This window comes from Leuciscus leuciscus, assembly GCF_965113295.1.
Source record: "Leuciscus leuciscus genome assembly, chromosome: 1".
Classification (NCBI taxonomy): Eukaryota; Metazoa; Chordata; class Actinopteri; order Cypriniformes; family Leuciscidae; genus Leuciscus; species Leuciscus leuciscus.
The window spans coordinates 45169751-45183702 of record NC_138725.1 but is presented as its reverse complement, the minus strand read 5'-3'; the positions used below and the strand labels follow the sequence as shown (position 1 = coordinate 45183702).

Here is a 13952-nt window from a genome sequence, read left to right as displayed (position 1 = left end):
GTCTAATGTTAAAATGTATGTTTTTATTTTAACCCTCTCCCTTTAAATAGGGAGAAGAAGAATTTCAAGAAACATTTATGTAATTTTATATGAATTATTAGAAAGAATTTACGTGCCTTCCCTTGTATTGTTCAACTGGTCGAGGTTGATTTGGGATTTAGAAAGTATTTAACAATATAATGCAATACTTATTAGAGAGAGTAATAAGTTCAGTAATCAAATTACACTGTTGAAGATGTAATTGGTAGTAGTAATTCATTTAGTAACTTATTTACTTATTTACTTACAGCCGCCTCGCAAATCTCCTGAAGCGAGACACCAGAAAGGAGGGCCAACGAGGAGGCCATGCCCCTGGTGGAATGAGCCCTCACGGTCATAGGTGAAGGCAAATTGCGCACCTGATAAGCCGTGGCTATAGCCTGGACAATCCAATTGCTGATTGTCTGTTTAGATGCAGGCAGCCCTTTCTTGGGTGAACCAAAGCACACCAACAACTGGTCTGACTTCCTCCACTGAGAAGACTTCTCCAAGTAAACCCTTAGGGCTCTGACTGGGCAGAGCAGGTGAAGTCACCCCTCTTCCGCCGTCACATGAGGTGGAGGATGGAAGGCCTGAAGAACCACTGACCGTGCCACACTAGACGGCACCTTGGGCACATTGCCCAATGTAAGATGGCCTTAACTCCGCCAGGGGCAAACTCCAGGCAAGTTGGCATTATAGCCAAGGCCTGGAGATCCCCCACTCTCCTCAGAGAGGTGATAGCAAGGAGAAAGGCCACCTTGAAGGTCAGGTTCTTTGCCTGCGCCGACTCCAGTGGCTCGAAGGGGGCCTCAGCCAACCCTTCAAGTACCACCGCCAGGTCCCAAGTTGGGACTCTGGAGTGAGCCGCAGGCCTCATCCTCCGAGCCCCACGGAGGAAACGTACAACCAAATGGTGCTTTCCCAAAGGCCCATCACCTACAGGCGAGTGGAAAGCCGCAATGGCAGCCACATACACCTTAAGTTTGGACGGGGTAAGACCGGCGGAGAAACGATCTTGGAGGAACTCCAGCACTGAAGCCACTGGGCAGTTAACTGGGTCCACCTCACGCTCTCTGCACCAAGTGGAAAACACATTCCACTTCAGGCTGTACAGTCTCCTGGTAGAAGGAGCCCTGGAGCTGAGTAGGGTCTCGATAACACCTGCTGACAGGCCAGCCTCTAGGTACCGAGCCCCCTCAGGGGCCAGACCTAGAGGTTCCACAGCTCTGGCCGGGGGTGAAATATTGTGCCCCCTGCCTGCGACAGCAGATCCCTCCTCAGAGGGACCTGCCACGGGAGGCCGTCCAGCAGTGCTACAATGTCCGAGAACCATACCCGGGTCGGCCAGCGGGGTGTTACTAAAAGTAGACTGATCCCCTCCCGGCGGACCCACTCCAAGACTCCCGGGAGCAGAGCGATCGGGGGAAATGCATACAGATGCAGCCTCGGCCACGTCTGCATCATAGCGTCCAGCCCCAGCGGCGCTGGATGCCTGAGAGAGAACCACAGTGGACAGTGGGACATCTCTTGAGACGTGAACAGATCCACTTCCACTGGGCCGAATCTCACGGACATGGCTTCCACCACCTTCGGGGTGGAGTCGCCACTCCCCGGGCATCAGCCCCTGTCTCAACAGGACGTCTGCTCCCTGATTTTGGTCCCCGGGGACATACATCGCTCTGAGAGACGACAGTTTCCCTGGGACCACAGAAGGTTCTGTTGTGCCAGTCTGAATGTTGTGCCCTGGGCCTCAGACCCCCCTGATGATTCAGATACGCGACTACAGATGTGTTGTCCGAGCGAATCAGGACATGGTGGCCGCGGAGGTCCGGAAAAAAGCTCCTCAGAGCTTTGTAGACCGCCAGCATTTCCAGGCAGTTGATGTGCCAGGAAGAATGCCGGGTCTCCCACAGACCTCTCGCAAAGCGGCCGTCCATGACCGCGCCCCAACCAGGGAGGGAGGCATCTGTTGAAACGGTTTTCCGGCAACATGATGCTCCCAGCACCGGTCCCTGGGACAGGAACCAAGGTTTCCTCCATATGACAAGGGAACGAAGGCATTTGCGCGTTACCCTGATCATACGGAACGGATTTCCCCTCGGGGAAAACCCCTTGGCTCTCAACCACCACTGTAGGGGTCCCATGTGTAGCAGGCCAAAAGGTATGACGTTGGACGCTTCTGCCATGAGCCCCAGCAGTCTCTGAAAACTGCTTCACAGTGAGGTTGTGGCCTAGCTTCGCTCTGGAGACCATCGCCCGTATGGACTCCACGCGCGCGGGAGACATTTGTGCCCGCATCGTCGGGGTCCCATACAAGTTCCATACAACTCCCAGGAACGTAGTCCTCTTGGAGGGCGTCAACACACTCTTTTTTGTGTGCCCTGGAGCCCTGGATGCCCTGGAGTCTCAGCGGAGCCAGCACTGCATCCATGCACTTGGTGAAGGTGCGAGGGGAGAGAGCTAGGCCAAAGGGAAGAACCCGATTTTGGAACGCTTCACCCCCTCAGGAACTTCCTGTGACATGGAAGGATGGATATATGGAAGTATGCGTCCTTCAGATCTATCGTGACGAACCAGTCCTCGAACTGGATCTGACTCACGATGGCTGGAATTGTGAGCATCTTGAACCTGAATCTCCTCAGAGAACGATTCAAGTGCCTGAGATCTATTATTGGACGCAACCCCCCCATCCTTCTTGGGAACTATGAAGTACCGGCTGTAGAACCCGGACTCCCTGTCTGGCAGAGGAACACGTTCTATGGCCTCCTTGACCAACAGGGATTGAACTTCCTGTTCCATAATCCGAACCTGCTCTGGGCCGACCACAGTCCAGACCACCCCATTGAACTTCGGGGGAGGGGAGCTGAACTGCAGTCTGTAACCCAACTCTACAGTACGCAGGGCCCACGCAGATAATCTACTACTAAGGGAACCAGCCTCTCGAGGCTGGCCTCGGGAGTCAACCGAGACTTGTTCCCGACCCCCTGAAGCGGCTGACCGGCAGGGAGCAGTCGAGAATGATTTTCGGTGTGCGGACGCATTCGCTGCTCAGCCACAGGTCTTTCGAGAGGTGGCTGGAGCGCGGTGCGCGTGCGCGGGAAATACTGGCCCGAAGCGTACTGGACGGCGGGAACACAGCACTGATTTCCCGAGAGCTCCGGGAGGGAGGCGACCTCGATCGCTCCACCCTGGGGGGGACAGCTCTCAGCGGTCCGGCCGCAACTAGGACCGCTTGGATGAAGCCTTTTTTGCCTGAAGGACGGTCCTCAGATCGACCTTAGGCTCAGAAGGCTTGCCTCGAGAGCGCCGCCTCCTTTGCCAGGCTCCCTCGGGAGGGGCGACACTCTCTTTTTGCACCTGTCGGTGCGAGGAGCTGGCAGACGGCCGAGGCTGCCCTTTTGAGGCAACCTTCCCCGAGGAGCCAGAGCGGCGAGGGAGGTATTGATGGAAAGCCGCCGACTGCTTTTTCACCTCCTGAAACCTCTCGACTACGGAACTTATCGCGCCACCGAAGAGGCCAGAAGGCGAAATCGGGGAGTCAAGAAGAAAATGTTTTTCTCTCTCCTTCATCCCCGACAAATTTAACCAAAGATGTCCCTCCACACACACCATACCAGCCATGGAGCGGCCGATGGCATGGGCCGTCTCCTTGGTGATGCGGAGAGACAAGTCGGTGGCTTTCCTCAACTCCATGATGTCATTTGGAGAGGGACCCTAGCCCTCATCAAGCTCCTTGAGGAGGTCGGCCTGATAGGCCTGCAACACCGCCATAGTATGTAGGCAACTACCAGCCCGCCCAGCCGCCATATAAGCTCTGCCCACCAGCGAAGATGTATCGCGGCATGGCTTGGTGGGCAGTACCGGGGCCTTAAGGGACGATGCGGCCTCGGGAGAAAGATAGCTCGCGAGAGCTTCCTCCACCTGAGGCATTTTCCCATAGCCACGCTCAGCCGCCCCCAGCACATTAGAAAAATCAAGCACTGGGGGGTTGGAGAGCCTGGCTGAATATGTTTTTTCCCACGACTTGCACAACTCATTGTGCAAGTCAGGGAAAAACGGAAGGCCCCGGCGTGGAGGTTGAGACCGGCGCTTATAAAACCTTTCATCCAGCTTACAGGGCGGCTGGATTTCTGGTTCTTCTTGTGGCCAATCAATTCTTAATTTGGCCACAGCGCGGGTCAAAACCTCCACCAGCGCCTCTTGAGCGGGTGCGTGAAGCGGGGGATCGAGCTCCACATCACCCGCCTCGATGCTTAAAGCATCTGACTCCTCAGATCCAGATAGCTGAAGCATCGGTTCCTCCACCTCGCGGGAAGAAGCCGCATCGCGGGATTCCACACGAGGCAGGAGAACATCCGAATCTTCAGACGAGGCCCGGGAAGATGCCGAAGCAGTCCCGTGTCCCGCTGAAAGATCCATCTGTGAGCCCCACGATCTGCGGCGCCGCGCTGCCTCGGCAATGGCGGGCCCAGAGGCTCGCGAGCTTGGCCGCTTTCATCGAACACGGCCAGCCGTGAGCGCAACAATTTGAGCGGCAGCTTATCACATTCGCTACAGGCCGCCCTAGCGTGCTGCACACCCAGGCAATGCACACACAGCTGGTGTGTGTCCGTGCCCGATAAATAGCGCGGACACGGGTGCACACACGGTCTGAACTGCTCGCTAGACATTATTGCTTGTGTAACTGATTATATACGGACAAACAACACTAAATAGGACGGACAATTCACACAGAGCGCTTTAGCTGAAGAGCAAAAAGCTAACGTGTGTTTGTGCCAGCGTCCCTTTGTATCTTCCGGTTATGCCATCATCTACTACGTCATGACGCAGCACCAATCAGGATTGGACAGATTTCATTCATGCTTCAGATGCGCTACGCTAAGGGCGTTCCCCTCGAAGGGGAACTAAATATTGTATGGATTAAGTTTCAACTAGGTTTGATGGTGCAACTTCCTCTGAGCCTTAAATGCCATGTGATTAAAATTCGAAAATTACATCATGACAGTGTTGATTGTTTAACACCAGCTAAAAAAAAATTCAAAGAATGTTTTGTTAAAGTCGGCATGAAATCAAATTTGACAAATCTTCTTTTTATATGTAATATTGTAGTGTTTATTATAAATGATTTATCTGTGCACTTCATTATTTTTTTTAAATTCATTTACCCTTATAATCTTTAATCAAATACATTACCCTTCCCTCCCCCCTCGAAACGACCTCTCTTCTCTTTCGGTCACGTGCCATGGCGAAAGGGTGCGGCCAGAGCCGATGAGGGTGCGGCTATCGGTGTCTGTCTCATTTTGAGTCAAGTCAAGTTATCAGTCAAGTTCACCCTCGAGAGCATCTCGAAGTGTCCGAATGGTAGGCTATCTATCTTATCTAAATCTAGTTATTTACTTATCGGACACGTCGAGATGCTCTCGATGGTGAACTTGACTGATAACTTGACTTGACTCATTTTGGTTCGCGGGAGGCTCATATAAATATGGGCTGATTCCTGCCTGCAAATTTAGCTGCTCGTCCTCGTTCTCGTCGCCGGGCTCCTCAATTAAAAATCCTTCATGGGAGGGTAACGGTGGGGAGTCCGGTGGAGAGAAATCCTACACAACTGAATGTAAACTGGCATTCAAACAAGCGGGAAGGAAGTCGACCGGAAGTTGAAGCCGGCCGCGTGCCACCATCTTGTAGCAGAACTTCACCTGCTGTTAGCATCCCATTGACTCCCATTCATTTTGGCGTCACTTTGACAGCGAATAACTTTACATCTGAGGGGTTTGAAGACTCCATTTGTCCATTATTTATTTCTAAAGAAACACGACAATGTATAAAATGCTCCATTACCTTGTAGCTTACGTTATGGCCCCGTAGAAGCAGTTTTTGTAAAAGTAGGCTAACGATTGCGTCATAATCACGCGACTCTCTGTCGCACAGTAGAGAGATTACCGTATGGACGGGAGGAGAAGCTTGCGGGCAATCGGGGAGACGTGGAGGCAAAATTACAAAATAATTAATCAGAATACCTAGCAAAAGTTTCTCCTGCTCCTAGCTCATGGACAGCTCCTACTCATGCTCTCCGTCTCTGCAAGATTCGGAAGGGAATGATTCAGATTTCTCTTGGCACAGCTACTAGAAGACAGACGGGTTGCTCACGTCACATCTACGTTGTCAAGCTCTGTTTGAGTCTGCGCGTCAGGAACGGAAGTCCTAAGAAATCGCTGAAAATGGGCTTCACTTGTCTCAATTGAGTTCCAATGAGATGGCTCTGTCCACTTCTTATACTGTCTATGCATTCAAATCTGCCTCCATTTTGTTTGCAACGCCCAACCTCCAACGATCCAATCAATTCCCGAAGGACGAAATCAAGCCCCGCCCTACATTTTTTTTCTAATTTCAGAAGCCGTTTCACGCGGATAAACGTCACAACAAGGAAAAAATGACAATCTCAACTTCCGTTTCATGCCGACTTTAAGGTTCCCATTAAGTTATGAACAAAGATAATTCTAAAACTTCACTAAACTTTCAAAAAGTCAATCTTTTAAACACTTTTTAAAATTTTGCAAACATTATGTGGTGGGAAAGCCCTTTACCTTCCCTTATAATTATATGTGGATCGTAAGGCTGTCACCATGGGGATATAAAGTGCGATAGACCTGTGCTTGAGATCAACGTCATTTGTCGACGTCACTGATGCGCCGTAAACACTGTACTGTGGCTGCTTCCGGGATCAGGTGTGGACATTAGAGAGGTAGGAACGCTTGGTGACTTTATGAGATTGTTTCTAAATTTAGTAACTAATTTTCCCTGGTTGCGTGTGGGTTTTTTTTTTTTTTGCACCTTAGTAAGCTCATGATCGCTTGATTGCCATTTCCTCTCGTAAAGTGCGAGTCAGCTGTCTGCGCGGGTCTCGCACTACTGCTGTGACTGCCGTTGTTGGGTGTGTGCGCTCCTGATTATGCACGCATCATATTCGTCATTGGTATGTCTAACAGGCGTTTACTAAGTTCGGGTTCGAGGCTCTATAATAGTAATATTAAATGGTGACATTCTATTTTATTCCAGGTGCTCTCCCTAAAACGTTGGAGAGCGTAAGCTGATTGCTTGATCGCCATTCCCTCTCGTATGGTTCAAATCAAACGGATTTGTTTCTCCTGCAGATCTCGCACTGCTGGTGCGACTGCTAGTTGGGCGCGTTTCACGTCCTGCCCACGGATAACATTGCTGTTTTGTTTTGTGTTGATTTTGCTTTACATTACATTTCCTATTTTCTTTTGTTTTGTTTAAGTCGTCTTTATTTACATTTGAATAGAAGTGATACCCTCTGCTCTTTGCCTATTCTAATATAGTTTGTTTTTTATTATTTGGTTTTCTATTTTGCAAAGAGCTTTATCTTTTTTGGGGTTTGTTTTGCAGTGCATTTATTTTGTGTGGCTTATTTGATTATCCTATTAAATGCAACTTTTTATTATTTTTCTTTTGTATTTTCTAGTTTGTATTTTGTTTTGCTGCTTAGTTAATTATTGTAAACTGATTGAGATCGGTTTGGTTTATTTTTCTGCAAACTGTTAAAACCAGTTTAGTGTATTTTCCTGCAAACTGTTGAGATCAGTTTGGTGTATTTTCCTGCCAACTGTTGAGATCAGTTTGGTTTATTTTTCTGTAAACTAAAAAAACATTGTCTTGCTTTTGCATTTCTTTAACTCTTTTTGTTTAATTTATTTGTTTAATTTATGACTTGTAATTTGAGGGCAAATAGGCCTTGTACATTTCTTTTCCAGTTTGTTAATTCTTATTTTGGGTTTTGTTGTTTAATTTAAATCGACATAGCGCAATTCAGCACCTTAATTATTCTGTGTGCATTTTTAGTGACTCTTTGATTGCTCTGTTCTTGTGCCGCAGGATCTGGGTGCCAAAGGCAGGGAGGCCGGCTCTTATTCCCTTCTAAGTGGTGGTGGTGTGTTCACAGTGTGCCGTGTCCATCTGAGTATGGTGTGAGTGCGTGTGTTTGCATGCACTGGTGAAAGGAATGATTTCTCTGCTATAGGCAGCCTAATCTCTGATAGCCTGACCCTGCTGGTAAGCCCCAGTTAGTTGGTGTTTCTGTGACCTTTTTAGAGCCAAACCCTTATGATGAGCTGTGCTTGGCTGAGGCCTGATATATTTTAATGATTGTTTTAAAGTGATTGTGTAACTTAATAAAGTCAACTGTTTTGTATTGTTACCCATGTCTCTGAGCGATTATTGGTGAACGAACTTGCGTGTCCTTTTAGAGACACTAAATTCTCTGTGTAACTCCCTGAGTGGCGTGGTTGGCAAATTATCCTTCATATCCTCCTCTGGGTTGCCACAATTACATTTGATCATTTTGCAAACATTATGAGAACGTTACTTTTGAATGTTCTGTGAACATTCCAAAACAAGTGGTAACATCTAATAAAACATGAGAAGAACGTGCAACTAAAATGTTTCAGAAAAAAATATTCCATAAATGATCATGTTTTTGTGCGTTTATTATTAATATTAAGGCACATTATTAAAGACCATTTATAAACGTGCGTACGCACAAATTTGTTCTTAGAGTTTGTGTACGCAAAAAGCCACGCCAACATATTTATAAAAAAAAAACGTCAGGTTCTGAGCAAACGTATATACGCAATTTTCTTGTGGCAGAGAGTCGGAGTACGGCAGGCATTTGGAAATCTAAGCAATTCTTGCCACTCACCGTTCTCTAGTAAAGGATGTGAATGTTGACTGCTGCTCTTTTATATGTTAATGCCATTAATTAGGTGGTGTTTACAAGGCAGAGATCTGAAACCATTCAGCTTTTTGTTGTCAGATGGTAAAGTCATCTACCAACGGACACTAATGGGACAATGAATCAGCCAAATCTTGACCTTTTGATGAAGGTAGTGTTACTATGAAGTGCTCACGGGAAGTGCACAGGATTTTGGCATCCCGTCTTATACTTTATTCATTCTCTGAATGTGAAAATGACCTTCACTTTCTTATCCACTCCACATGTAAATGCTTTAAGTGTGCATATTCAAATTAATACAATAGCGTAGTCATTATTCTGTGTTTTTCTTACTATTAAAATGCAATGCATTAACTATGAGTCTTCATGTTTGGTTTGTTACAAGCTGCTACACCGCACACCACAGCTACAATCCTTAATGACAATGTGAAGTAGCTTGTTCAAATGAATTAAAACAGGGTCATGCACAGGAAAGCTGGCTTTCATTATGTCCCTTACAATCCTGGTCACTACAAAGTCATTCTCTGTGATTAAAACTCATATGGTGGAGATAAAGAACAAGTGCTATTCATTTCAAATATGCATTAATCTTAAAATATTCTGCACAAGTCCATGAAACATTAGCTTTCATTAATATGCAAATATAACACATGTGCTGTCTGTGGTGATGTGCACATATAATGACATTGATTTAGTATATCCATCCACCCCAAATGCCAAATAATGGTTCAAACTCTTTATCATTGTTTCAACATGCCTCAGTCAACATTTCTCTGTCAGTATTTGTTCCTACTTTGACGGTGGCATTGTCGTTCTGCAGTTGGCATCGGTGCAGTTACACCCAAGGATTTTTCAGATATTGTGATTTGCATAAACAGCCTTGTTTAAATTCAATAATCCAAATAAATGTGAGGTGAAATTCCTTCCAAAGAAACAGGAGCAATTTTGAAGCTGCAACAGATAAATATACAAATATATTATTTTCTCTCTCGTTTGCATTTGCAGGACAGGTAAGGGATTTTAATAAACTCAGAAAAGGAAGGTGTAATTCTTTTACTCACTTTTTTGGAGCGAATTCACTAAATAACTATAGTTATTCAATACAGGGGACTGTCATCAGGCCTTATTCAACAGGTGTGTATGCGCATAAATTTGTTCGTTATTCTAAATTAACAAAGTGCATGCCTGCAGCTAATTTGCAAATCGAGTTCCGCAGTGATAACATATTTTTGTAGGCCAACCCGGATGTTCCCTCGACAAAAACCCAACAGAACTCTTCCATTGGCTTTTAGATTATTGTGGAAAATAAGCTCTGTGACCTACAAAAGTTTATGAATCTTACATGTTTTGTTCCTCATGATAATCTTATAAATTTTGAAGCCTAAATACAATTGCTAAATAAAAAGCTAAACGTAGGCTATAAACAACTGACATTATGGTCGCATGACTTCAAGGTTGCCATAGCTTCCGACACTCTTTCAGTCTTTACTTTAAAAAAAATATATAATAAAATCCTGAAAGTTTGAGCTAGAATAGTTTGCAAGAGCTTGATGAGGCTGTAAACGTATAGGCTAGTGAGTAGATGAGTTTACCTGTTCGTTGTGATGACGTTTAATGTCACTTGTTTCTGAGTTTTGATCTACAAAAATATGTCATCCCTCCTGCACATAATACCATTGTGCCCAAAATGTGTCAATTTGGGCTTTCTGTACATCACTCAAGTTTTGATGTGTGCATACATTAAATTGCCAGCTGTGCATAAGCTAATTTTTTTAAAAGACCACCAGGAGTATGTGATTTTTGCATATGTACAGTACATGTGGTGGTTTCAGTTTGGAAATTTAGGGCAAAAAAGTGCAAGCTTGATGGAGTATGATCTGTCTGAAAATGTTTCTATGCAGATTTGAAAAAAGTGTTAGTGAATAAAGCCCTTTCTTTTCAGCTCAAACGCCTCCTGTCTACATTTGTTTACATTTTCTATTGATCGTGGCAGCAGTTATTCATCAAATGATGATCCAATTATGAAGAACAGCATTGGGCGGCTATATATCCAGACTTGCGGTGTAGACAAGTGCTCTCTCTGCATGTTAAAGAGGAGCCGATTTAGGAGCTTGGATCGCAGTGGTGAAGTGATGCTCTACAGTCCCATTGAAGCATGTCAGATCGGTAGTTTGCATCCTGCACAACCTGCTCCAAAACAAGATTGTGCAAATTGCACCCAGCACAGATTGGTGTGGATGTGTTTGCATTGTTACCATACTTGCATAATTCCTTCAGTGACTCAGGAGCTACAACAACCCAGACAGTAAGTGTGCATAAACGGCGCCATCAGTGGGCACAACTCACTCTATATTAAATTCCCTCCTTCGTCTTGCACTTTGTTAAATAAGCACTGCCTTCACATAGATCATTAATACGTGGGACTCAAGCGGCAAAGGGCCAGCAGTTATGCATAAGCCCATAATGACTTCATCAAGTTCCTTCATCTGCATACAATCATACGGTGCAGCCAGCCATTAAGAGGTGCAGGGATTAGGACAACCTGCAAGACTGATGAGGAGTCGGCACCCACCGGAACATCCAGGCGGGAAATTATCAGTCAATCAGCAGCGCTGAGAATGTGACACCACTGTCTACTTATCAAAGACAACCCCTCAAAGCAGATGAAATCAACTCCCTGCATAATGGCACTGTGATTTATTACAGCCAATATTTTGGCTTTTTTGCATAACTTGAGCACACTCTGCTGGGATTGAATGAATGAATATATATCAGCCCCCGAACGTCTTGCACGGAAACGCAAACACAATAGTTCTCATTATTCTAATCTGGAAACAGATGGTGTGGGGCCAATTAGTTAGTGAATTTACATTATTAGTATTTGGGACTTTGCTGCTGGCCTCAGTGCAAATTCTAGTTATGCTTCTTGTGTTTTGCTACTTGTCCGTACATGCATCATAAGCCCTCATCTGGGGGAGGATGATATTCTCCCTGCAGCTTGTTTTTCCAAAGCCTTCATTCCTTATTTTTCAAAACATAGAGTTGTTTTATGTAAATTACTTTGAAAACAGAAATGTTGGTTGCTTTTTTAGGTGAATCCTGTGAAATCCTTGTTATTTGGAACTCTTGCTTTTGTTCATTTGTGGTATTAGGCCATGTTTACACCTGGTGTTAAGATGTGTTTTTGTTGATCGGATCTCAAGTGGGTGACGCTAAATACAGGTTTAAACGGGGTCTAAAACGTTTTCCACTTTTGACCACTTCCAGAGGTAGTTAAAAACGCACTTGACCGGATTGCCTTCATGGTATAAACACTCACAACCATAAAATTACACAAGCCTACTCTCCACCTACTGACTTAATGCATAAACATTATGGGAAGCGTGCAAGCCAGACAGGATTTCAACTTTGTCAGTTGAAGACCCAAGTTTGGTTTGAAGATGGAAAATGTACCAAGCATAATGTTCTCTCGCCATTCCTGATTTCTAACACGCACTCACTGCATTCGGCAAGATCTTGCGACTGTCAGAGCAGAAACAAAAGCTGCTGCTCTCCGTATGTTTTCTGTCATCTTTTCCTGTCATATCCGGTCTTGTTCATATGTAAATTGAGCTTATATTGTCCATTAGAATGAAAGATCTGAAAAAGATACATTTACCCGCCCATAGACACTCCCCTTGTAAATCAGGACAGAAGTGTTTGAAAGTGGACAAAAGAGATGGATTGAAACATCAGGTGTAAACAGGAATGTGTCTCCCTCGGTCTACATGTGATCTGATCAAACAAAACACATCTTAATACCAGGTTTAAACAGAGCCTGAGAAATGTAATAACACTTCTCAGCAAGCCACTTGATTTGCGGTATCATTCATGTCTGCAGCATAAATGATGCAGGATAAGTAACACAGCAGTTTAACTCTAAATGTTAGAAGATGTTCAAATCCCTGCCTTTTGAGCAATTGTGATTACAGTCATTCATGCTTTAGTCACTAGGTCCAAACACCTATTTGAGATCACTGGGTCACAATTTGCAATCAGATGTGGATTGATGTCCGTGTTTGTCACATTCTAATCCAGTGACTGTGGATCAAGAGGTAAAACCCTCTTACATCTTGCCCATTAACACAAATAAGTAGACTGGACAGAAAGCTGATTTAATGAAAAATGACACACCCAGCAACCTGGAACATGCTCTTCCTCTGCTGCCGCACATTTGTTGCGCGACAGACAATATCCCTTCAAGAACAGCTAAATAATTAGATAGTCATTCTGAGTCCCCAGCTCTCTTGCTATAATTGCGAAATTAAAATGCTCTGCATGTCGGCACCTGACCTGTAGAATTAACTTTGGCTGCTGTTTGTCAGTTCGCCTCTGCCTGAATAAAGCCACATGAAGTTGTGAAAGAAAGTTGGTGATTTAAGATTAAATTGGTTTATTTTTGTTACCGTGATTCCCAGGTAATCACTCAGGGAATACTTAGAAAGATGTTGCTTTTGTTTTATAGGTCTAACAAAGCAACCATTACAACTGTCAAAAGATAAAAGTGGCCACATATTTACATATTGATCTAAATGTGTCTCTCAGCAGCATGGACAGCGTTGTAATGTTCGTTAACAGTATATCGCGGCTTTACTTCTAAGTGAAGAAGAATAAAAAAGAATTCGGCGTGTGTATATCGGGGCACTGAATCATGTTCTCTTGTACGTTACGTGTGCACGAGTGCGAGCACAAGTAATAAGTTGCTGGCTTAAGTTCACTTAACGCTAATAACAAGATTTTCTGAATTCTACATAACCCCTTTAAACAAATGCTTCTACATTTTTGCAAAACTCCAAAAATGTGCCTATACATACAAATCACTGCAGTTTCCAGCTGAAATGACCAGTAAAACATCCCCTTTTATTCCTTTCACACAAATGAGCATTACAGAGGCAGATCATCAATTAATAAAGGTTTATTTTCATGCAGTTCCTTGCACAATAGTATGTTATGACCTCAAAACGTTTTTACATAGTGCTAAAATGGCATGATTGCTTCAGCAAATGTGTTTTTATCTCATGTTTGCTTTGGTTAACCCTTTAGGTTAGGTTTAGGTTAAGATTAATGTATTGTAATCAAACAGATAATAATGTTTTACTAATATTACACAAACCATGTTTGCGTTCGCCATCTAACAATC

At 44.8% G+C, this 13952-nt stretch overlaps 1 protein-coding gene across 1 annotated transcript; it reads right to left on the bottom strand.

Moving 5' to 3' along the window:
* Positions 1-303: 303 nt before the first annotated feature.
* On the bottom strand, positions 304-2188 carry LOC309473926 (uncharacterized protein). The gene is made up of 2 exons (XM_082136207.1): positions 1937-2188; positions 304-1719 (listed from the first exon to the last, which is right to left on the bottom strand). The coding sequence occupies exons 1-2, from the start codon at positions 2163-2165 to the stop codon at positions 587-589; spliced, it is 1362 nt and encodes a 453-aa protein (XP_081992333.1). The 5' UTR covers positions 2166-2188; the 3' UTR covers positions 304-586.
* Positions 2189-13952: the final 11764 nt, after the last annotated feature.